Source organism: Pipistrellus hanaki (genome assembly GCF_964339955.1).
Source record: "Pipistrellus hanaki genome assembly, chromosome: 17".
Lineage (NCBI taxonomy): Eukaryota > Metazoa > Chordata > Mammalia > Chiroptera > Vespertilionidae > Pipistrellus > Pipistrellus hanaki.
In genome coordinates this window covers 22,308,727-22,331,597 of record NC_140519.1, presented here as the reverse complement: position 1 = coordinate 22,331,597, position 22,871 = coordinate 22,308,727, and the positions used below count along the sequence as shown (strand labels likewise).

General features: G+C 40.0%; 1 protein-coding gene across 1 annotated transcript in view; it reads left to right on the top strand.

Moving 5' to 3' along the window:
- RAB2A (RAB2A, member RAS oncogene family) overlaps positions 1–22,871 on the top strand; it is a 65,805-nt gene that overhangs the window by 7,022 nt on the left and 35,912 nt on the right. The window contains exons 2-3 of the mRNA XM_084865096.1: positions 14,855–14,926; positions 16,379–16,446. Of these exons, the coding sequence (XP_084721222.1) occupies positions 14,855–14,926; positions 16,379–16,446 (140 nt within the window). The remainder of the gene's footprint in view (positions 1–14,854; positions 14,927–16,378; positions 16,447–22,871) is intronic.

Genomic DNA, 22,871 nt, shown 5'->3' with positions numbered 1-22,871 from the left:
GAGGGATAGAGAGTTAGAAACATCGATGAGAGAGAATCATCAATCAGCTGCCTCTTGCACACCTCCTACTGGGGATGTGCCCGCAACCCAGGTACATGCCCTTAACTGGAATCGAACCTGGGACCTTTCAGTCCGCAGGCCGACTGCTCTATTCACTGAGCCAAACCAGTTTCGGCTATATTGCTCTTAAGACTGTATTGAACCATCGTAGCATTGACCCTGTGTTTTTAGTCTTTTTTTTTCTTCCTTCCCTTTCCTAGTGAACTTACCTACTCGTCTCAAATAAAGCTGCTTTCTCATTGCTCTTGTCTTTTTTATCCCCACTCCATTCCTGCTCCTGCTCCAACATGAAATTAATTTTCTTCATCGTCCCTACTGCCCCCCCCCCCATCAGTTTATCTTGCTAGCTCTTCTCCTCTTCCTGTCGCCAGTGATTTTGCTGTTTTATTTGAGCCGATCCTGATTTTGCCAGCTCAGCTGTTTTTCCCTCTCACTCTGGCCCAGCTGTGCTTGTTCCATTTTATTTTGTTCATCCTTCTGTCTGTGATGCTGTGTCCTTTGCTACAAAAGATGCAGCCACATCCTGACCTCCTTTGCTCCCCTTTCTAGCTTTTTACTTTTTACATGAACAACCTTATTTATTTGCAAGATTTTAAATACTTTACATTTTACTTGTAAATAAGGGACACTTGGCAAGAAGATGCTAGATTCCCTCTGCTACCATAGATGCAAGACAACCTTCTCTTTTACTAGTAATCCTGCAGTGTTTGTTAACTCAAATGACTTAGGTCTCATGGAGGTGCTGTTTTAGTAGAGCTGAAGTGAGTCTTGGACATTTTTTTTTTGTCTTAATTTGTTTTTCTTTATTGATTAAAGTATTACAAATGTGTCTTTATCCCCCCCATTATCTTTTTCTTTTTTAAAGCATTGTTCATTCTATGACATTCCTCTCTACTAGTCAATCTTGGGCCTTTTTTGCTTGCCTAATTTTCTAAAATGGATTTTTTCTTTTTATTGCCAGATTTTCTGCTTTCTGGGATTTTATGGATATTCCTGAGACATATCCAGGCTGAATTTATATAAAATTCTGTATCACATTAGCTTTTGGCACTACGTCTCTATAGTAAATTCTTATGAGGAATTCTCTACATTTTTTGTAGTTCATACACAATATTGAAAGCTTTTTTTAAAAAAATCCTTCAACAGATAATATGAAGTTACCATTTTATAGATAAAGAAATTGAGCTATGTCATTTGGGACAAATTATTTATTTGCCTCCTCTTCTTAACCTCACCTATCATATGTTTTTAGTTTTTATAGCTATGGTGTAATGTAGCACTTTTAAGTTTCTTCCAGTTATCTCTTCAAAATATTTCTATTTTCAGGTGTCGTTGACAATTAACTGTGTTTCTGGTCAAATCTAAGGGAGAAATGAAGAAAGTTCATTGAATTTGCTGCAGCAAAATTCTTGAAAACAAGACCATGCCTGGCACAGAGTTAGTGCACCAGAGAGTGTGTGCTAGATACTCTCTGCTGGGTAGGCTAAATGCACTGACCAGTTCGTTTTTCCTGCTCAGGAAGAATTAAGGACACATAATTTTTTTTTAAGTACAGTCTTTTTAATGCAAATGAGAGGAAGGGTGTATTTTATGTTGCTACTGTAAACTACCCTTAGCAGCTTAAACAACACAACTTTATCTTACAGTTCTGAAGTTCTACATAAGTTCATGTACATATCAAAAGTATGACTTGTGCCTCACCAGACTAATGTCAAGGTTTTAGCAAGGCTGGATTCCCTTGTGGAGGGTCCTTGCTCATTCATGATATTGGTAGATTATAGTTCTTTGCATGAGTGAGTGGAGGTGGTTATCTGTTTTAGTGAAGTGACAAAGCAGTGGTAAGCCAATAGATGAGGTCTGATATCAGCTGCAGAACTGATATCTCCATTTTCTTGCTGTCATCTGAGGGCTCTTCCCCACTTTCTAGAGTCCACCCATATACCCACATTCCTTGGCATATGACTCCCTTTCTCCATCTTCAAAGCCAACAACAAGAACTCAGGTCCTTTTAGTGTCAAATCTGTCTGACACATCGCATCTCTCTGACGGTTTCTGCTTTTTAAGGGTTTCTGCTTTTTAAAAACTCATGATTAAATTGGGTTTGCCTGGATAATCCAGGATAATATCATCTCAAAGTCTATAATCTTAATCACATCTGCAAAGTCCCCTTTGCCTCCTAGGGCAACCTAGTCACAGGTTCTGGGGATTAGGACATGTATATCTTTGTGTGGTGAAGGTAGGGGATGGGAAGGACAACATTATTCTGCCTACTATGGAGGGCTAGGGAGAAACATAAGATACAAACAGTAAGTTGAAGTCAGAAGCAGCATTAATACTTGACAATGACTGTTGTGTACACCTTTTAGGTTGTTTATTTTTTGTGTTAACTTTTATTGATTGAGAAAGAGAGAAACATTGACTTGTTTCCAGCTCATTGAATTTTAACAGTAATATCCACAAGGAAGGCTACATTTTACAGATGGGAGTAGGGAGAGTAATCACACCACACAGCTGGTAGCTGATCAAGCTGGAATTTGAGACCAGGTCTTTCTGACTCCAAAGTCCATCTCTCTCTTCCATCTGAGACATGTGTCTTGATTTCTTCAAATTCCATATCAGACCTTGTTATTGGTTTACCACTGCTTTGTCAGTTCCCTTCACTAAAACAGATAACCACCTCCACTCCACTCATGCAAAATAGGGATAAAGTCCTATAAAATAAGGATAAAGTTCTTTCTTGCTCCTTCGTAGTTAACCTCTTGAATCTCCCTGAGTCTCATTGTCCTCGTCTATAAAAATGGAATGAATGTTTGAGATAATGTGTAACACTTGTTATGAATAAGGAGTGGTTAATATTTACTTCATCTTTTTGTCTTTTGTAAATATAAATTTTTTATTGATTTTAGAGAAAAAGTGTGACAGAGAGAAAATCAATGATAAGAGAGAATCATTGATTGACTGCCTTCTGCATATCCCCTACTGGGGATCAAGCCTGAACTATGGTCCTGCTTGTGCTCTTGACTAGGAATTGAACTATGACCTCTTGGTTCATAGGTTGATGCTCAACCAGCTCAACCACTGAGCCATACCCGTTAGGGCCATCTGCTTCTTTGAATGTTTCTATACTTTCTCCATATGCATTTAAAAAACTAACCCATACTTGATCAATATTGTATAGTAATGCTGTTCATAGCAAAAATCATTCTTTTGCCCTTCATGTGTCCTACTGATTTGATTTCCACTCTCCCTCTCCCCCCATCCCTGCTTGCTTTGCTCATTTGGGACCAACTGATACTTTGAGGAACCTGCTATACTTGACTCCCTTAATTGTTTCCTAGCTTATATTGGTGTTTTCTTGTACTTAGCATATTTGTTTGCATCTAGATGTTTTATGGGAAGTTCTGTAGTTTATCAGCATTTTTTAACAAGAATCAAAATTGTTTACCAAGATGTCTTTTATTCCAGGTATACATATGCAGTATTGCTTTATTTAATCTAAATGACCAACTACACTAAGGAGTTATAAAGACTGTAGGATAAAATAGCCCAGCCGGCATGGCTCAGTGGTTGTGTCTTAAATTTGAATCAGGAGCCTATGGTTTGATTCCTGGTCAGGGCACATGCCCAGTTTGTGGGCTCCATCCCCAGTGGGGGCATGCAGAAGGCAGTCGATCAATGATTCTCTCTCATCATTGATGTTCCTATCCCCCTCTCCTCCCTTCCTCTTTGAAATCAATAAAAAAAATTAATAAGTATATATATTTTTAATTAAAAATACAAAGCCTTGAGATTTATTCGAGGAAGGATCTGTTTTATTATAAGGAACAGAAACCTATTCCAACTAGCTCACAAAAAGAGTTTTTGTGTATGTTGGGATTTTTATTTGTTTTTATTTCTTTTCTTTTTAAAAAATATATTTTATTGATTTTTTTTTTTTTTTACAGAGAGGAAGGGAGAGGGATAGAGAGTTAGAAACATCGATGAGAGAGAAACATCAATCAGCTGCCTCCTACACACTCCCCACTGGGTATGTGCCTGGAACCAAGGTACATGCCCTTGACCAGAATCAAACCCGGGACCCTTGAGTCCACCAGCTGATGCTCTATCCACTGAGCCAAGCCAGACAGGACTGTTTTCTTCTCAGAGCGTCTCTTTCAACCCTAAAGGTAATTATGACTGTGTATTTTGGGTTTTAAACATTCTTTTCTTTCTTTTTTTGTTTTTTGTTCAATTTTTATTTATTTCAAAGAGAAAAGTAGAGGGAGAGAGAAATAGAAACATCATTGATGAGAGAGAATCATCGATCAGCTTCCTCCTGCACCCCTCTTACTGGGGATTGAGCCCACAGCCTGGCATGTGCCCTTGACCAGAATCGAACCTGGGTCCCTTCAGTCCACAGGCTGATGTTCTAGCCACTGAGCCAAAACTGGCTAGGGTTCTTTTCTTTTTTCTTTTTTTAAAGACAAACTTTTTATTAATGATTTCTGATTTTATGTCATTTAGTTATGAGACCATAGACTATGTGTATTGATTCTTCAGTGTATGAGACTGTAATTTTATAGTCAAGTACTTGGTCAGTGTTTATACATATCCCATATATGCTTGAAAGTGTTTTGTGTACATACAGGGTTCCATACATGTCCATTAGATTAGACTTGCTATTTGTGTGTCATGTCTTCTGTATTAATAGTCTTGAATTGGGGGTTAGATGTTAACATCTGTTATGAGAATGGATTTTTTTTTGTTAGTTCTGTCATATTGATTTATCTGTATTAATATGTTTTGTTCAGTTTTGTTGATATTAGTTGTTGGATTGGTTTAATTTTAATTTTGTTCTATTTTCTGGCTATACTACAATTTTACCATTCTTTTTACTTAAGGAAATTTTAGGGTGCGTTGTTTGTTGTATTGTAAAAGATAGTATTGCATTGATTATTCATGTGCCTGCCTACTTGAACACATGTGCTAGAGTTCTGGAGGTATATCTTGAAGTGGAATTGTGGGTGGGAGGTATACACATCTTCAGTTTACCAGCTAATCTGAATCATTCTCCAGAGTAGTTATCAGTTAACTTTCTTTCTTGTTCTTTCAGCCCCTATATCACCATAAAAGCCTGCACTTTTTATGATATTAAAAAATCAACAGGCTGTGTTTTACCAGGGTAATTCAATTATAGATACATTTGAATTTTTTCTACCAGGTACCACCTTTGTTCAATCACATGGGGGAGGGATCAAGGCATACATAGGTCACAGGTACGCCCATTTGCCATGGGCTTTTGGGTAAGGCAGGCATACAGCAATATGGTGGTCATGTTTCCCAAGCATATATAATGTCACCTGTTCTTTGTAGGACAATGTAGAAAGAGAAATGGAAAAAAGATACTTTCTCCTAACTCTTGGGTTTTTTGTGTGTGTGTGTTGTTTTTTTGTTTTTTTACAAATTATCAATTAATTTAAATCCCTAAATTTTCTACTAATAAAATGTCTATAGTACCAATAAAGTGCTCCCTATAGGGTTGTTCATCAGTTAGGTTCTTTCTGGTTATTGCAGCTTAGACAGCACACTTGAAAATAATTTTCAACAGCCTGCTATTTGTAATTAGAAAATCTTGATTAGTGTGGTGGCTGCTCTGCTAACTTGTTACTTTCGTAAAGTTCAAATCACTTCAACTTCCTTTTTGTCATCTAGAAAAAAAGCAGTAGAAATGCCTGGCTTATCTTAACTCAGAGCATTTTTGTGAGTTTGAAGTAAAAGTGTATGCAGGTTCCTTCTAAGCTGCAAAGTGCTTTTATTAATAGCAGTATCTTAGAGATAATATTTCTAATCTGTTGAATATCCTAAAATAAAGTTGTGGGGGGAGGAAAAGGAGGTAGGGAGGCCTTGCCTATAAAAAAAAAAAAAAAACAACTATTCATTATGCTGACTTCAAACTGTACTCACTTGAAGAAAACAAGATCATGCATTACTCTGCAAAATGGCAGTTATTTGATCCTGAAATTCTCTCTGGATTTCATAAAAGAAAAAGTCTGTTTCTATTTCAGCTGTTCTCGTAGCCCACTTGAGATTCAGAAGGATATCAAGTAGGAGGTGCTTTTTTCATTAGTCTTCAGGGAAGAGTGGTAAGGCCAATATATGTAGTTGTTTTATTTTTATTTATTTATTTTATTGATTTTATTGATTTTTTACAGAGAGGAAGGGAAAGGGATAGAAAGTTAGAAACATCAATGAGAGAGAAACATCAATCAGTTGCCTCCTGCACACCTCCCACTGGGGATGTGCCCGAAACCAAGGTACATGCCCTTGACTGGAATCGAACCCGGGACCCTTCAGTCCCCAGGCCAACGCTCTATCCACTAAGCCAGGGGTCTTCAAACTACGGCCCACGGGCCACATGCGGCCCGGAGAGGAGTCTGATCCGGCCCGCCAGGTTTTTTGGGCAGTGAGCGCAGCTGAGGTGTTACAGTAGGAATTAGTAGTTCATATAGTCCGGCCCTCCAGCTCTCTGAGGGACCGTGATCTGGCCCCCACTTTAAAAAGTTTGAGGACCCCTGATTTAGTGTAACTATTTTTTATCACATTAAAAGTTTTGCTAGTTATTTAAATACCACATACTATGGAGGTTGTTGGATGAGGCCCTAAAAGTATTGCTTACATAGTGTTTGATCCTAAAATAGATCATTTATATCTAACTACGTGTGTGTGTGTGTGTGTGTGTGTGTGTGTGTGTGTGTAAATAAAATCGTGAAAGTGATAAGTGCTCATGGTGAAAAATGATAATTAAATTATCTACCACTTTACATAAATATGGTAAACAATAGTTTGTGTGTCCTTCCAGTTTTCTGTACATCTATGTCTTTGTGCGTGTGTGTTCCAATCCCACCAGTAGGGATTATATTGTACAGTTAGTACTGTTTTGTCCTATGCATTTTTTTTCCACATAAGGGTGAATCTTGGGTGTATTAAAATATCATCACATATATAAAACCTCTCTCGTTATTTTTAAGCACCTGCATAGCTGAACCACAGTTTAATCAGTTCCTGATTTTATTAGTCTTGGTCTGTGGTTACAAATAGTAGAAACCTACTATAGCTAAATTAAGCATAAGATTTTATTGGGAAGATTAGAAGTCCACAGAATTAATAGGAAGGCAGTATTGTCAAGCTTGAAAATGGCAAAACCAAGGAAGGCACAAGGCACAGCCAAATTCCTGCTATCAGTATAGCCTTCTGAAGAAGATGCTGGGCACATGCCAGTATCTCTCATCTCCACTGTAACTACAATACTATCGTGGAGTCTCTGATACTGGAGCACTCCTTCAAGAATCTATATTAAGGACAGTAGCATCTGATTAGCTCATCCTAGGTCACACGTCTATGCCCTAGCTGCCAGGGAGCTCAAAGAAGGGTTCTCCGATGCCAAGTTGCCAAAAGCCACAAATGTCCAGGACACTTTTTGATGAATATTATACATACATGGTTCTGTAGTATGCATTCTTGTGCATTTGTATAACAAAATTTGTGGATCAACTAGGATATATATTTTACATTTTGGTAAATACTGCCCATTACCTTCCATTAAAAAAATATAAGAAATATTTAATTTTGAGCTTGCTATGTTTCGTGTACTTAAATTCAGCAGGCTACTCTCAACATTGTGTTGACTGATGCTTCATCTACTAGTATGTTTGGGAGTTTAACAGTTTGACTTATTGTTAACATGTACTAGTACTTCTTGGGCTCTTATTAGTTTAATCTGGCAACTGCATAAAATAGTTCTTTTTGCTTGCAGCCTTAACTTTGATACCCATTTCTATCATAACATACCATTAGACATGTACAGTAAATTTTTTCACAATTATTATAATGTACATTCAAGCTTTTTCTTTCCATAGCATTCTGAAAAAATATTCTATTCAAGCTACTTCATTCAAATGTATTTCTTAGATGTGCATTTTAAAAAATATATATTTTATTGATTTCTTATAGAGAGGGATAGAGAGTTAGAAACATCAATGAGAGAGAAACATTGATCAGTTGCCTCCTGTACACTCCCCCCACACACACACTGGGGATGTGCCCTCAACCAAGGTACATGCCCTTGACCGGAATCGAACCTGGGACCTTTCAGTCTGCAGCTGACGCTCTATCCACTGAGCCAAACCGGTTTCGACTGAGATGTGCTCTTCTTAGTTGGCATCTTTGCTTATGAAAAAATTGGGCAAATGCTCAGATTAGTATACATTTAATATACCTGTTATTTGTTGTCGGTAGCGATCAGTATTAACGGTTTCACTTGGTTTTAGAAGCTCATAATATACCACACCTTCCTGATCCCACCAAACACAGAGAATTGGCTTTGCAGTTGATGTTGATGGTTGACCTGGATCAACCCATGATTTTGTGCATTTGGGATTCTCAAAGTAAATCCACTTTTCATCACCACTCTCAACTCTATGCAAAAAAGACTTTGTTTCGTGCTGTTGAAGCAACATTTTTACTGATGACTTTTCGGTTTTCCATTTGTCTTTCATTCAGTTGATGCGGCACCCATTTTCCTTCCTTTAAAATTTTCCCCATTGCTTGCTTGTAAATGATCCTAAATTGTTTGCTGAGCAACATTTAATATTTCTGCAAGGTTTTTTTTTTTTTTTTTTTGAGTTTGACATGCATCTTCACCCAATAATGCTTATAATTGTTGGTCTTCAAACTTTTTCAGTTGACCTGGGCATTCTTTGTCTTCCACATCGAAATTACCACTTTTAAAGCGTTTAAACCAGCATTCACAAGTATCTTGAGATGGAGCATGTTCACCATAAGCTTCCTGAAGTATACAATAACTTTTTCTTCAAAATAAAGTGATGAGTTAAAACTTTCCACAAATGCTCTTTTTTCACACAAAATTCGACATTTTTAAGCATAAAAATATCTATGATGATAACACCTTCAGCAAATTTGACATGAAGTTTTGAAGCTTGCGGTCAATACAACAAAACAGCATACATATCAAATCATATGTGTAACTCCATCTATTGAAAAAAATCCACATTATTAATTGGTACACCTAGTAAATAACACAAGTACATTAGTATAGACTTGGTTTATAGAGTTCCATAGACACAATAAAAAAAGAAATGTCCATATTGACGTGGTTTTTTGAGTATTTGGTAGATAGCATGTATTCCAGCTATTTTAAACTGGGTAATTGCCAAAGATAGTAAGTTGAAACCAAAATCATGTTTTAAACTTAATCTGTACTGTGGTGAAATATATCTCCAGCATTTTCAGTTATTTATCTGTTATACTTAGCATGTAGTAGCTTCAGATTGGTTGTAGTTGGAAAACTAAACTGAAAAGAATTGGGCACTGAAACTACTAGCATTTTATTTTATTTTTTTAAATTTTCACTGTGAAGAAACTATTACCATTTTAGTTGGATGTGTTTATGGTAGTGGTCCTCAAACTTGACTGCACATCAGTATCACCTGGAGAGCTTGGTAAACCACAAACTGCTGGGTTCCACCCCAAAGTTTGTGATTCAGTAAGCCTGGGATGATGCTAATTGCATTCTAACAAGTTTTCTGATACTGCTGATACTGCTGGGGTAGGTGTTTTAGGGAAACCATATACTTTATATCTTCCAAGCTGATCCATACTTGATCAGAACAAGAGGCATAACTGAGCCTGCCCCTGGTAAACCAGGATAATATAAGGTCATCCTAATTTTACCTAGTGGAAAAATCTTTTTACAAAGAGGTTTATGTAATAGAATTGTCACCTGGTGATGACTCATGCTACCCAAGTTGTATTTATTACGGTATGTTAAATTGCCAACAGATGATTTGATCAGGTTTCTCCCTTGATTCCTGTCCTTGTAAATGTTAATTAAAAGATAATAGAAGTATTCTAGATTCTTTAGCTGATTTATTTTGCAAAATTATTGTAGATGAGTTCTTGAGTTCTTTCATTGGATGTGTTGCTGGATTAGATATTAGAAAGTAATTTCCAAGTTTGTTTTTGTTAATCTCCACCAAAGGATATTTTTTCTGGGTTTTTTTTTGTTTGTTTGTTTGTTTTTGTTTTGTTTTTTTAAGAAAGAGAGTGAAAGGGAGGGAGAGAGAGAAACATCTAAGTGAGAGAGATACATCGATTGGTTGCTTCCTGCATGTACCTGACCAGGCGAGGATTGAGCCCACAACAGAAGTATATACCCTTGACTGGAATGGAACCCATGACCCTTCTGTCCGCGGGCAGACCTCTAACCACTTAGCAAAACCCACCAGGGCCCAAGTTTATTTTTTATAAGCCCCAATAATATATTATGTTGCAACCCAGAGTTCATATATGTTCTAAAACAAAAGTTTCCAAACAGTACTGTCCTAACCTTGTATAGTACTAGTATATACAGTCTAATATTTATTACTTTGTTCTAGTCATTTTTTAATGTTAGTTGTGACCTAACTGGTTACAGTCTACTGTTTAAAAATCACAGCACAGTCAGGCCAGTATGGTTTGGGTTGAGCGTCTACTCAGGAATAAAATGGTCACTGGTTTGATTCCTAGTTAGAGCACATGCCAGGTTTTGGGCTCAGTCCCCAGGGACTGATAGATTATGTTTCTTTCTCATAGATGTTTCTATTTCACTATCCCTCTCTCTTGCTCTCTCTCGAAAAACCAATAAAAACATTTTTTAAAAATCTCTGCACAAAGGACTTCTGATTTCAACAAACTGTGACATTCTAAGATTCTGAAAGGTAGGTAGTAATACTTCACTTTACTCTGATTCTTCTCAAACACTCCAGCCATTCTCCACCATTACAATAAGCTAATGGGAGAAGGTGTCAGAAGTTGGGAAAGAAAGGAAAATGATGCTATTTTTACCACATTCTGCTACCTGTCTTGCTGTTAGCATTAATAGTCTGTCATTTATTCCCTGTGAAATAAATTTGACTTACCTTAATAAAGGATATATTAATCATACTAGTTGTATCAGTCAGTGTCCAACCAGGAGACAGAAACCATACAGGAATTTGAACAGGGAAAGTCTAATGTAAAGAATCATTAATTATAATATGGACTTAAGAGTAATAGAAAATTAACTAAGAAGTAAAGAGAACACTGAAGAATACAGTAAGCAAATAAACGGCATAGCTACTACCCGTAAGATTGAGGCAGAACATGGAAGGAACAAATCCGGCATCCATACCTCCTTGGAGGGGCATGGTTGAGGCCCACTGGATGGCAGAGAATTTCATTGAGAGGCCAAAAGTACTACATGGAAAATTCCGGAGAGAATTCAGTAAACAATTCATAAATTTTAAATTGTATGCAGACCTGAGTAGTGTGATGTTATCCCGTGCTTTCCCACTGTATCCTACCCAGACATGAATCATCCTTTGTCCAGTGTCTCCACATTGTAGACACTTGCCGCCAATTAGTCCCTCAGTGGCCATCTGGATTATCAGATCAGCTGTGGTGGCATTGCAGTGCTCATGTTCAGGTCACCTTATTTTACTTACCGATGGCCCCAAAGTGCAAGAGTAGTGATGCTGACAATTTGGATATGCCACAAAAAAGCCATAAACTGTTTAAGTGAAAGGTGAACGTTCTGGACTTAAAGGTGGGGGAATCATATTCTGAGATTGCTAAGATCTATGGTGAGAACAAATCTACCTGTGAAATTGTGAAAAGTGAAAGTCATGCTAGTTTCACTCAGCCTCAAACTGTGTTAAGTTATAGGTACAGTTCATAAGTGCTTAGTTAAGGTGGAAAAGGCATTAAGTTTGTGGATGGAAGATATGAACAGAAAATGTGTTCCTATTGACAGCAATGCATTACATCAGAAAGCATTGTTCCTTTAGGAAGATTTCAGCGAGGGATCCCCTGAAATGAGTGACCACGTTCAGATAACCTTTATTGCAGTATGTTATTACAGTGTTTCTATTTATTATTTATTGCTAATTTCTTACTGTGCCTAATTTATAAGTTAAACTTTATCATAGGTATGTACATATAGGAAAAATCATAGTATAAATGGGTTCAGTACTATCTACAGTTTCAGGCATTCGCTGAGGGTCTTAGAATGTATCCCCCAGACAAGGGAGACTGCTGTGCAAAAGGTGAATGTTACTGCTTTTAAAGAAGGAAGGTGGATGTATGAACTGACAAAGCATAATTTGAAGAGTGCTTAATACAGTGTGTATAGAATATTCTGGCTTGGGCACGAGATAAAGTGTCAGCTTGCCTTTAGGCATTGGGGAACAAAAAAGAAGGAGATATAGTATCTCTTATTCTCCACATGCTAGCTCTTGTATTCTCACAATAGTCTTATAAATAAGGTAAGTGGTAATATGATAACCTTCTATACAGTTATGAAGTAGCAATGAAAATAATTTTATGGTTGGGGGTCACCACAACATGAGGAACTATATTAAAGGGTCGCAGCATTGGAAAGCATTAGAGAACTGCTGATCTATACTAATAGCCTAGCCCTTATGCTGTAATGCCCTCATACTGTCACAAGATGGCTGTGTGTGCAGAGGAGGTGGGGCCCGGTGGCTGCTCTGTGCGGCTCCAGCCTACCTCTTTGGGGCAATTCATCGAGGAGCCCTGGGTGGGTGGGCAGAGCCTACTTCTTTGGGGCGATTGATCACGGGGGTTACCGCACTGTGAGAGGTCACAGGCCAACCTCCCTCCACCCCTCCGAGTGCATGAATTCCGTTCACTGGCCACTAGTCCTATATAATAAAGAGGTAATATGCAAATTGACCATCACTCCAACACACAAGATGGCCGCCCCCATGAGGACACAAGGTGGCTGGCAGGGAAGGGCAGTTGTGGGCTATCAGCCCAGCAGAGGAGGGCAGTTGGGAGGGACCAGGCCTGCAAGGAAGGGAAGTTGGGGGTGACTGGGCTGGCAGAGGAGGGTAGTTGCGGAGGACCAGGCCTGCAGGGGGGCAGTTACAGGAGACCAAGCCTACAGGGCAGGGCAGTTTAGGGGAGGACCAGGCCTACAGGAGAGTGCAGTTAGGGGTGACCAGGCCTGCAGGAGAGGGCAGTTAGGGGCAATCAGGCCAGCAGGGGAGCAGTTAGGCATCGAACATCCCTCTCACAATCAAGGACTGCTGGCTCCCAACCGCTCTCCTGATTGCCCCTAACCGCTTCTGCCTGCCAGCCTGATCACCCCCTAACCATTCCCCTGCCAGCCTGATTGGACCTAAATGGGCAGTTGGACATCCCTCGAGGGGTCCCAGGGTGCAGGCTGACCTGAGGGACACCCCCTACACCTCCCCCCCAATGCATGAATTTCACACACCAGGCCTCTAGTCTGTATAATAAAAACCTAAGCAACCATTATGGCAGAATGACCAGAATGACTGGTCACTATGATGCGCACTGACCACCAGAGGGCAGACGTTCATTGCAGGAGTTGACCCCTGTTGGTCAGTGCACTTTCAAAGGGGGAGACTCCCACGCCTCCATGGCGTGCTAAGGAGCAGCAAGCTGGTGGGCAATAGGAGTGAGGGGTCCTGGACTGCAAGAGGGCACAGACTGGACACCCCTCTCCCTCCTCTTCCCCCCCCCCCTGCATGAATTCTGTGCACTGGGCCTCTAGTTATATAAATAAGCAGATAAGGCCTAGAGACCTGAAACAACCTTTTCTACCAGTATCATACACAGGATTCAAATGTAATCCAGCATATTTGTTATCTCTTAAATTGGTGTTATACTTTGAAATGCAGAAAGCTACAATAGTAAAAGTTGACCAAATGGACTAGGCACTACTAAGAGGGATTTAAATTCTCTTCTGTTACTCATTCTAATAACACTTTATTCTCTTTCAAATGGTGATTATTACAATTATTTCAAATTACAGCTCATACAAATTATTTGGGCATTCATCCTGTTTAATTTCTCTGTATGTATTAAACTTTAAGGATAGAAGCAAAACAGTTTTCCACACAATTGTATTTTCAAGTCTCTGGTGCCGTGCATAGTTAGCATTCAATAAAGACTTTTTGAGTAAACGAATGAATGAATGAATGAATGAAAATGAATGAATGATGTCTGCCTTTAGTGTTTTATAGAAGTGCAGGATGCTATCAAGCAAGCAGACTTGGTCTAGTGTGAGGATAAGTGCCTGAAAATGAATAGGAGTTGGTGGTATTGATGTTCGATATACAATTCTGATTAGAAGGCAAGTAGGACGAATATAGAAAATAGGCCTTCAATTTAGGAATGTGGAAGTTATTTATAACCTTAATGCAGTGAAATTTGGAGGTAGAGTGAAGGAATGCAATTCAGATTAGAGTTCATCCTGAAATGAATTAGAAGATACAAGAGCTTTTCCAGAAAAGTTGATCCAAACACTGCTAGCTTATTTATTTACTAGAGACCTGGGGCACAATTTCATGCATGGGTGGGGTCCCTCGGGGTGGCCTGCGAGGATTGGTCCCTAGCTCTCTCCCCCAGCCTTGGCACCCCACAGTGGACTGGCACCGCCCGCTCACCTGCTCCACCATTCTGCTGTGGTCCCGCTCTCTTGCATGAGGCCTGACCAGGAGGGTGCATGCCATTTACTGAAATCAAACCTATTATAGAACCCTTTGGTCTGCAGGCCAACGCTCTATAGCCCTCTACTCTCTTAAGAAATGAGAGCATTGAGAAGTCATGGTAGATTGTTCACAGAGCACCAGAAACCCTGACTGCCTGTTTTCCTTGTGCTTTTGTAAAAGTTCTTAATTTCTGTGAATTTCATGTCTTAATTTTTATTTATTTATTTTTTTACTTTCAGGTGTTGGTAAATCATGTTTATTGCTACAGTTTACAGATAAGAGGTTTCAACCAGTGCATGACCTTACTATTGGTAAGTTTTATAAAAAAGATGAGAAGCATTAGAAAGTTTTGGGTAATGGAAACAGAATATGCTTCCAGTCTCTAACAAATAGGGTCCAATTGAATAGTTATGAGTCAAAAAAAATCAGTAAAACTCGATATGTTGCTGGGCAGAGTTCAGTCTCCATCACTTTAAAAAAATATAAGTATAATTAATATTGCCAATTTTGTAAAAGTGATTGAAATGCAGCAGGACATTAATACTTGCTTTTTAACTTTTATTGTTTAAACTATTACATAGATTCCCCTTTGTTCCCCATTAACCCCTTCTAGCCTTCTCCTGCCCCCCATCCCAGGCTTTCCCCACACTGTTCTCTGTGTCTATGGGTTATGCACATATGCATACAAGTTCTTTGATTAGTCTCTTCCCACCCACCCAAGACATTAATAATATATTTTATTGTGTTTACTGATTAAACAAATGAGAGACAAGATAGCATAGGGATTAGAAGCATCTTAGAGCCCTGGAAACAGCAACTGTACAGTGGTCCTGCACAGTGGTGGTCTTGGCCGATCAGTTTCAGTATCTTCATCCCTCTATCCCAGATGTCAGTCCCAGAGAAGCAGCATCTGCCTGCCTTGCCTGCCCAACCTTGATAACAGTAAAGGGCCTATTTCTAGTTTGTAGTTGTTTTTTGTCAAATTTAACATTTTGCATTGGATTAAAGAAATCTTTTTTTTAAATATATTTTTATTGATTTCAGAGAGAAAGGGAGAGGGAGAGAGAGAAACATCAATGATGAGAGAGAATCATTGATTGGCTGCCTTCTGCATGTCCCCTACTGGGGATTGAGCCTGTAACCTGGGCATGTGCCCTTGACTGGAATCAAACCTGTGACCCTTGAGTCCACAGGCTGATGTTCTATCCACTGAGCCAAACCAGCTATGGCAATAATTGTGGCTCTTGATCTCACATCTAGTTGTTTTTATATTACAAAGCCTATGAAATATGAAGATGACAGTTGGTGCCTTGACTACCCTAGCCTTGAATATCAGTGTTTTAATTATGTCCTTAGCTTATGTCTTTCTTTTTTAAAATATGTTTTTATTGATTTCAGAGAGGAAGAGGGAGGGAGGGAGGGAGGGAAGGAGGGAGGGAGGGAGGGAGGGAGGGAGGAAGGAACCATTGATTGGCTGCCTCCTGCACACCCCCTATTGGGATCAAGCCTGATATGCCCTTGATCTGAATCAAACCCAGGACCCTTCAGTCCACAGGCCAATGCTCTATCCCAGCTTATGTCTTATTAGCACCTCTGCCTTAGCTTATATGTTTACTAAGGATAAGAACTGTATTTGTAAAAATTCATCTGAATATTACCTAGTATAGCATGTCCTCCAATTAAACATCTTTTTCTTTTTAATACTTAAATGTGAAATATATTCCCATTAGATTATGTAACAAATCATCTTCTACTCTATTCAGGTGTAGAGTTTGGTGCTCGAATGATAACTATTGATGGGAAACAAATAAAACTTCAGATATGGGATACGGTAAGTATAGCAAAAATACATTGTATGACTTGAGTGAAGTTCTATGAAAGTACATTGTGTGTTTATTTTGTTTTCATGTTATTTTATGCCTGTTATGATTTGTTAAACACAAACACCCCAACAGCCATGAGATGAAATGTAGTACCAGAAAGATTAGTTTTTTTCCTTTTTTTTTTTTTTTTTTTTCTCATCTGAGGATATGTTTCTTTATTTTAGAGAGAGGGGAAGATGGGGGGCCGGGGTGTGAGAGAGAGAAACATCCATGTTAAAGAGAAACATCGATCAGTTGCTTCCCATACATGCCCTGACTAGGAATCGAACCCTCAATCTTTCAACCCACTAAACCACCCTGGCCAGGGCAAGATTAGTTTTTTATGCACTATTTTCAACAGATGTACCCCAACTATTGGATGTTTGTGAACATGAATGCTCAGGCTGTGGTCTGAACATAAATACTACAGAAAATATGTTTTTAAGAAAAACAAGCAGCATGTCTGAAATACACATGTGAGGTAAAATATGAATGCCAACACCATAGAACCTTGATCTGACGGTGCATTAATTTTACAAGTTTGATTTAGTGTCAACCACTTGAAGCCACCTTGCTTTCAATCCTGATTCTAACATTTACGTTCACTGACTGCCTATTATATTACTTGCTATATAATTTTTAAAAATCTTTTTATTGAATTTATTGGAGTGAAATTGGTTAATAAAATTATATAGGTTTCAAGCCCAGCTACTGTGGTTCACTGATTGAGCACTGACCTATGAACCAGGAGGTCATGGTTCGATTCCAGGTTGCAGGCTCTATCCCCAGTAGTGGGTGTGCAGGACGCAGCTGACTAATGATTATCTCTCATTATTGACGTTTCTATCTATCCTTCTCCCTTTCTTTCTGAAATTAATAAAAATGTATTTTTAAAAATTACATATTTTCAGGTGTGCAGTTTTATAATACACCATCTGTATATTATATTGTTTTCACCACCACAAGTCACATCTCTTTTCATCACCATTTATCCTTCTCTTTACCCTCTTCTACCCTTCCAAGCGCCCTTTTCCCTCTGGTAATCACCTGAGTTTTTTTTCCTTTGCTTACTCTACTTGACTTTTTTCACCCAGCCCCTCTCTCCTCTGATAGCTGTTCATCTGTTGTTCTCTGAATCTATGAATCTGTTTTCTATTTTGCTTGTTAGTTTATTTTGTTCATTAGATTCCACATGTAAGTGAAGTCTTAAGGTATTTGTCTTACTCTAATTAGCTTATTTCACTTAGCATAATACTCTCCAGGTCTATCCATGCTGTCACAAAAGGTAAGTTTTTTTGTTTTTGTTTTTGTTTTTTGTTTAATTTCATTGTGTAAGTGTATCACAGCTTTTTTATCCACTCATTTACTGATAGACACTTGGGCTTTTCCAAATCTTGGTTATTGTAAATAACGCTGCAATGAACATAAGGGTGCATATATTCTTTCAAAAATAGTGTTTTGGGTTTCTTCCAGTATATTCATGGTAGTGGAATTGCAGGGTCAGAAGGCAGTTCCATTTTTAATTTTTTGAGGTAACTCCGTACTGCTTTCCATAATGGCTGCACCAGTCTGCATTCCCACCAATAGTGCACAAAGGTTCCCATTTCTCCACATCCTCGCCAACACTTGTTTGTTGATTTTTTTATGATAGTCATTCTGACAGGTGTGATGTGGTATGGTATCTCACTGTGGTTTTAACTTGCAACTCTGATGATTAGTGACATTGAGCATCTTTTTATATGTCCATTGGCCATCTGTAGGTCCTCTTTGTAGAAGTGTCTATTCAGGTCCTTTGCTCATTTTTTAATTGGATTGTTTGTCTTCCTGGTGTTGAGTTTTATAAGTTCTTTATAAGTTTTGGATATTGATTGGCAAATATGTTCTCCCACTCAGTGGGTTGTCTTTTCATTTGTTGATGGTTTCCTTTGCTGTGCAAAAACTTTTTAGTTTTATGTATTTCTATTTGTTTATTTTTTTCTTTTGTTTCCCTTGCCTAAGGCTATATATCAGAAAAATTAAGGGGTAGTTTTCTTTCCTGTGCCTAAAGGATGGTACCTTTGAAGACATCATGACCCTGCCCCCAAAGAATCCCAGTGGCTTCCATTTGTAGGGTGCTAGGACCCAGTGGCTTGTTCCAGAATTTAAGGAATGTTTTAAAAAAAACTGCTTTTAAAAGTTGTATTCTGAGTGTCTGCCTTACAGGGTTTTCTCTTATTGTCAGTGGTTTTCTTCCTTTCATACCTGATTTTCAAAACTCCTTAATGTATGTTATCTGACAATATTAAGGTTGGTTCCACACTTAGTTTATATCTGAGTGAAACAGTTTCCCATATTGTTGTTTTGTAGTTTGTCTATACCCTGGATAGCAAGGTACACTTTAAGTAAGAATGGTGTCTATTCCTGGCTCAAGACATTTACAAAACTATTCTAGAGTCCTTCAGGGAAAATTTTGCTCGATCTTATGGTTAATTGTATCAGCTTTAAAGAAACGATTTCCCCCTCAATGACTAAGACTCAGTATTTTAATATATTTGTCATCATTGTATATTCATTTCCAGTTTCAAAAATAAAAGTAAGGCATTTTCCTTGAAAATATCCACAACTACCATGTATGCTTTCTTTTGAAAATAGTTAAGACCAGCTACAGCAGATACCTCTGGAGGCCTCGCTGGAAGCAGTGATAACAGCAGATCACTGCCTCCCTTACTGCACTCTCCCTTGGCCCTGTGTCACTTTTTGTCTTTTATCAGAATTCAGGTGTTGGTATTCTTCATCTCTGTCACAGTAGGTCAGTGAAGGAACGTAAGTTGCACTCAGTTTCTATTCATTTACTCCTGGCAGAAGGGCTAAAGAAGTCTATTCTCACTATTAGACCCTCATCTAGCCTTTATCCACCTAATTTTTCTATTCTTATTAGTCATTTGCTTTTTATCACTTTTTCATTCACCTTCCACATAAATTTTATTCTCACCCAAAATTTGTAATATGGATGTTTTAAGTCTGTATATCTACTCAGTTTCTCTAGAAATATTTTTATTTTATATTTACAAATATTTTTTACCTCAAGTAAAAGTTAGTGAAACTGTGTAAAAAAAAAAACAAAAAAAAAAAAAAAACCATGCTAAAATACATTTTCAGCAAATCACAGACATTTTTTTCAGTCCTTTATAAAATATGTCCTTTTATACCCAGCACCTCACCCTGAAAAATGAATATTTTTGTGTATCAATGAAGCAGTAAGAATGGATGACCAGAATTCGGTGGGGATAGGGGAAGGGCCTGGAACCGAGCACTGGGAACAATCCTGCCTCGGCCACTCCTGTCTGCTCCCATCCCCACAACTCCCAGAACTGAGAGGCTTTGGGAGGCCCGACTACTTTGCCTCCTTCTGCAGCTGCTCGTCAACTTTTTCTTGAACAACCGCAGGGACCCTATATTAGACATTTCAGTCTACTCTGCTGTTTACTTCCCATCTATGGTCTCTATTTTCTCTTAAATGGCTGCATTAAAAGAATCAGAAGTTGATAATCACATCCTCTAAGTCTTATTTACAGCCCTTTTTCTCTCAGGATCTACTTGACTTTCTATAGAGGAGTCTCTCAAAAGGCCTAAGATTATAATCCTGGTTGATTTTTCTCAAACATCCTTGCTGCAGGCACTAAGGCAGCCTAAAAGTCACTGATTCTAACTAATGTCGCTATTGTTCAAAACAGAAGTCTTGTTCCTGCATGTAGATCTCAATGCATGAAATTCTCAGTGCCCTCGATTATAGCAATTCCTTGATCACTGGTCTAGATTTTTAAGTTGAGTCTGTTTAGTGAAGTACCTGAGATTTCATGCTTGTGCACTAGACAATTTACTTGACTGTTTAGAAATCCTTTTTTTTTTTTTTTTTTTTAATTCTTTTTGGTTCTTGGCTAGGGTTTGATAACTGGAGTTGTTAGATGAGTGACTGACCGTGAAAGTAAAAGTTAATACTGTAATACTGATTCTCATAGATCTTAATTTTCTAACTTTATTTGCTCTTTGGTTCAATCAAGATAACATTTTAGTGCCTACTATAAATATGCTTTACTATTTTGTTAGAATATCCCTCAAAAACCAAAGAGGAAAACAGATAAGCATTTGAGCAGTGTGTTAGTTTTATCCATTTGGTAGTATTAGAACTAAATGATTACATGAAAGTGCTTTTGGATTTGTGAGGAGAAAAGGATAACTATGGGCTGTGGTAGACGAGCTTGATAGCTTTGTGAGGGAATGGGGCTTGAATTGGTTATCAAAGGTTGTAGAAATTGAATAAGTGATTTTTCAGTCAAAAATAAACATACAAAAGCAAAAAAAAAAAAGCAGAATATAGATCAAATATTAGATTTAAAAAAATAGTTGTTTAAGCAAGCCTTTTACCCAATTTGCTTAGTGGAAAGAGCATCAGAGTCCTGGGTTCAATTCCATTCAAGGGCATGTATCTCGATTGCAGGTTGGATCCCTGATTCTAGTTGGGGCATGTGCAAAGGCAAAGGCAGCCAATTGATGTATTCCTCTCACATCGATGTATCGGCGTTTCTCTCTGTCTCTTTCTCTCCCTTTTATTCTCTCTAAAAAATCAGTGGAAAAAATATCCTCAGGATAAAATTTTGAAGAAACAAATAGAGATCAACTCCTAGGAGCTTCAGGGTATTTAGAAAGTTTTACTAAGCAGAGAGAGGATCCAAGATGGCTGCTCGGGTAGACACCTAGCCGCAGCAGCTCACAACAATTTCAATGGAATACAACTAAAATGTAGAGTGGACATTGCCCAGAGCTACAGGTAGTCGACTGACTGAAAACTCTACAATAGGAAGGAGGGAGAAAACCAGAAGGAAAATCAGAGGAGCTGAAAAAAAGCCTAAGGTACGGAGACATGTTGCGCGCTCGCACGCGCGCGCGCGCGGAGAGGTCACAGCCGGAGAGGAGGAGAGGGCTGGGTGCTGCCTGGCGTTCCCTAGCAGGAAGGAAATAGAACCCCCAGCCTGGGCTGAACCCCCGAACCGGCAGCGCTGAGCCCCAAGATATGGGCCAGACCCTGGGGACCCAGGCTCCGGCAGGGGGAGACCATCCCGGGGGACGGCGAAAGGCGGGGCCCCCGGAGTCGCGCGCACATGGCGCGCAGGGGACTGAATGTTGACTCTGATGCTGGATTACCCTAGCCGGAAGAAACAAAGCCTCCGGCGGCGGCGCTGAGCCTCAGTCCAGACCGCCCCGAACTCCAGGTCTGGGCCAGTCCCTGGGGACCCAGGCTCGGGCAGGGGGAGACGGAGCTGTGAGGTGGAGTCCTGGGAGCACGGCGAAAGGCCGAGCCCCCGGAGTCGCGCACACTGTGCGCAGAGGACGGTCTGTTGACTCTGATCCTGGACTCCCCTAGTGGGAGGGAGAAAGAAAGCTCCAGACTGGAGGAACGCGACGAGGAGCAGGAGCCCCTGCTGGACACCGGCCAGCCAGGCGCCAGCAAGGAGCCGGGCGACGGGGCCCCCAGGTGGGGGGGTGCCCCTGAGCCTTCGACTGCTGAGCGCGGGCAACGGAGCCAAGGACAGGGGCTGCTTCCTGGGCGGCGCCGACCCCGGTAACAGGCTGAAGCAGCACAGGAGCCTGCGGAGATCAAAGGGGTGCCACAGGCCAACCTGCTGAGCTCCCAGGACAAGGAGGAAGAAACCAAAGAAGTTCTCAATGTGAAGAAATCAAGTGAGAGCAAATGATAGTAAAATTACTTAAGAAAGAATACCAAGAAGATCTTGAAAAATCAAAGACTAAGTCAGAACTCAACGCACCAGCCAACATTGCAACATAAATGCGTTTTTGTTTGTTTTTTTTTTTTTAAAGAAAAAAAAAAGAGAAAAAAGAGACAGAATGTTGGAACAGCAGCGACCAGGCCTAGAGTGGCCAGGCACAAGGCAGTGGCAGCTGGTCCCGGAGCAGCAGTGGCCAGGCCCCAGAGCAGCAGCAGCCAGAACAAGAGCATCAACGGCCAGCACTGGAGCAGCCAGACCTGGGGCAGTGGCAGCCAGGCCTGAGGCAGAGGCGGCCAAGCCCAGGGTGGCCAGTCCAGGAACACTCAGACCCGGAGTGGCTGGGCCCGGAGAAGCCGGGCCCAGAGCAGCCGGGTTGGGAGCAGCCAGGCCCAGAACAGCAGTAGCCAAGCACGGAGCATCCAGGCTGGGAGCGGCCAGGCCCGGAGCAGCTGGGTCTGGTGCGGCCAGGCCTGGAGCAGCGGCTGCCAGGCTGGGAGCGGCCAGGCCCAGAGAAACAGCTGCCAGGCTGGGAGCGGCCAGGCCCAGAGAAACAGCTGCCAGGCTGGGAGCGGCCAGGCCCGGAGCAGCCGGGTCGGGTGCTGCCAGGCCCGGAGCAGCGGCTGCCAGGC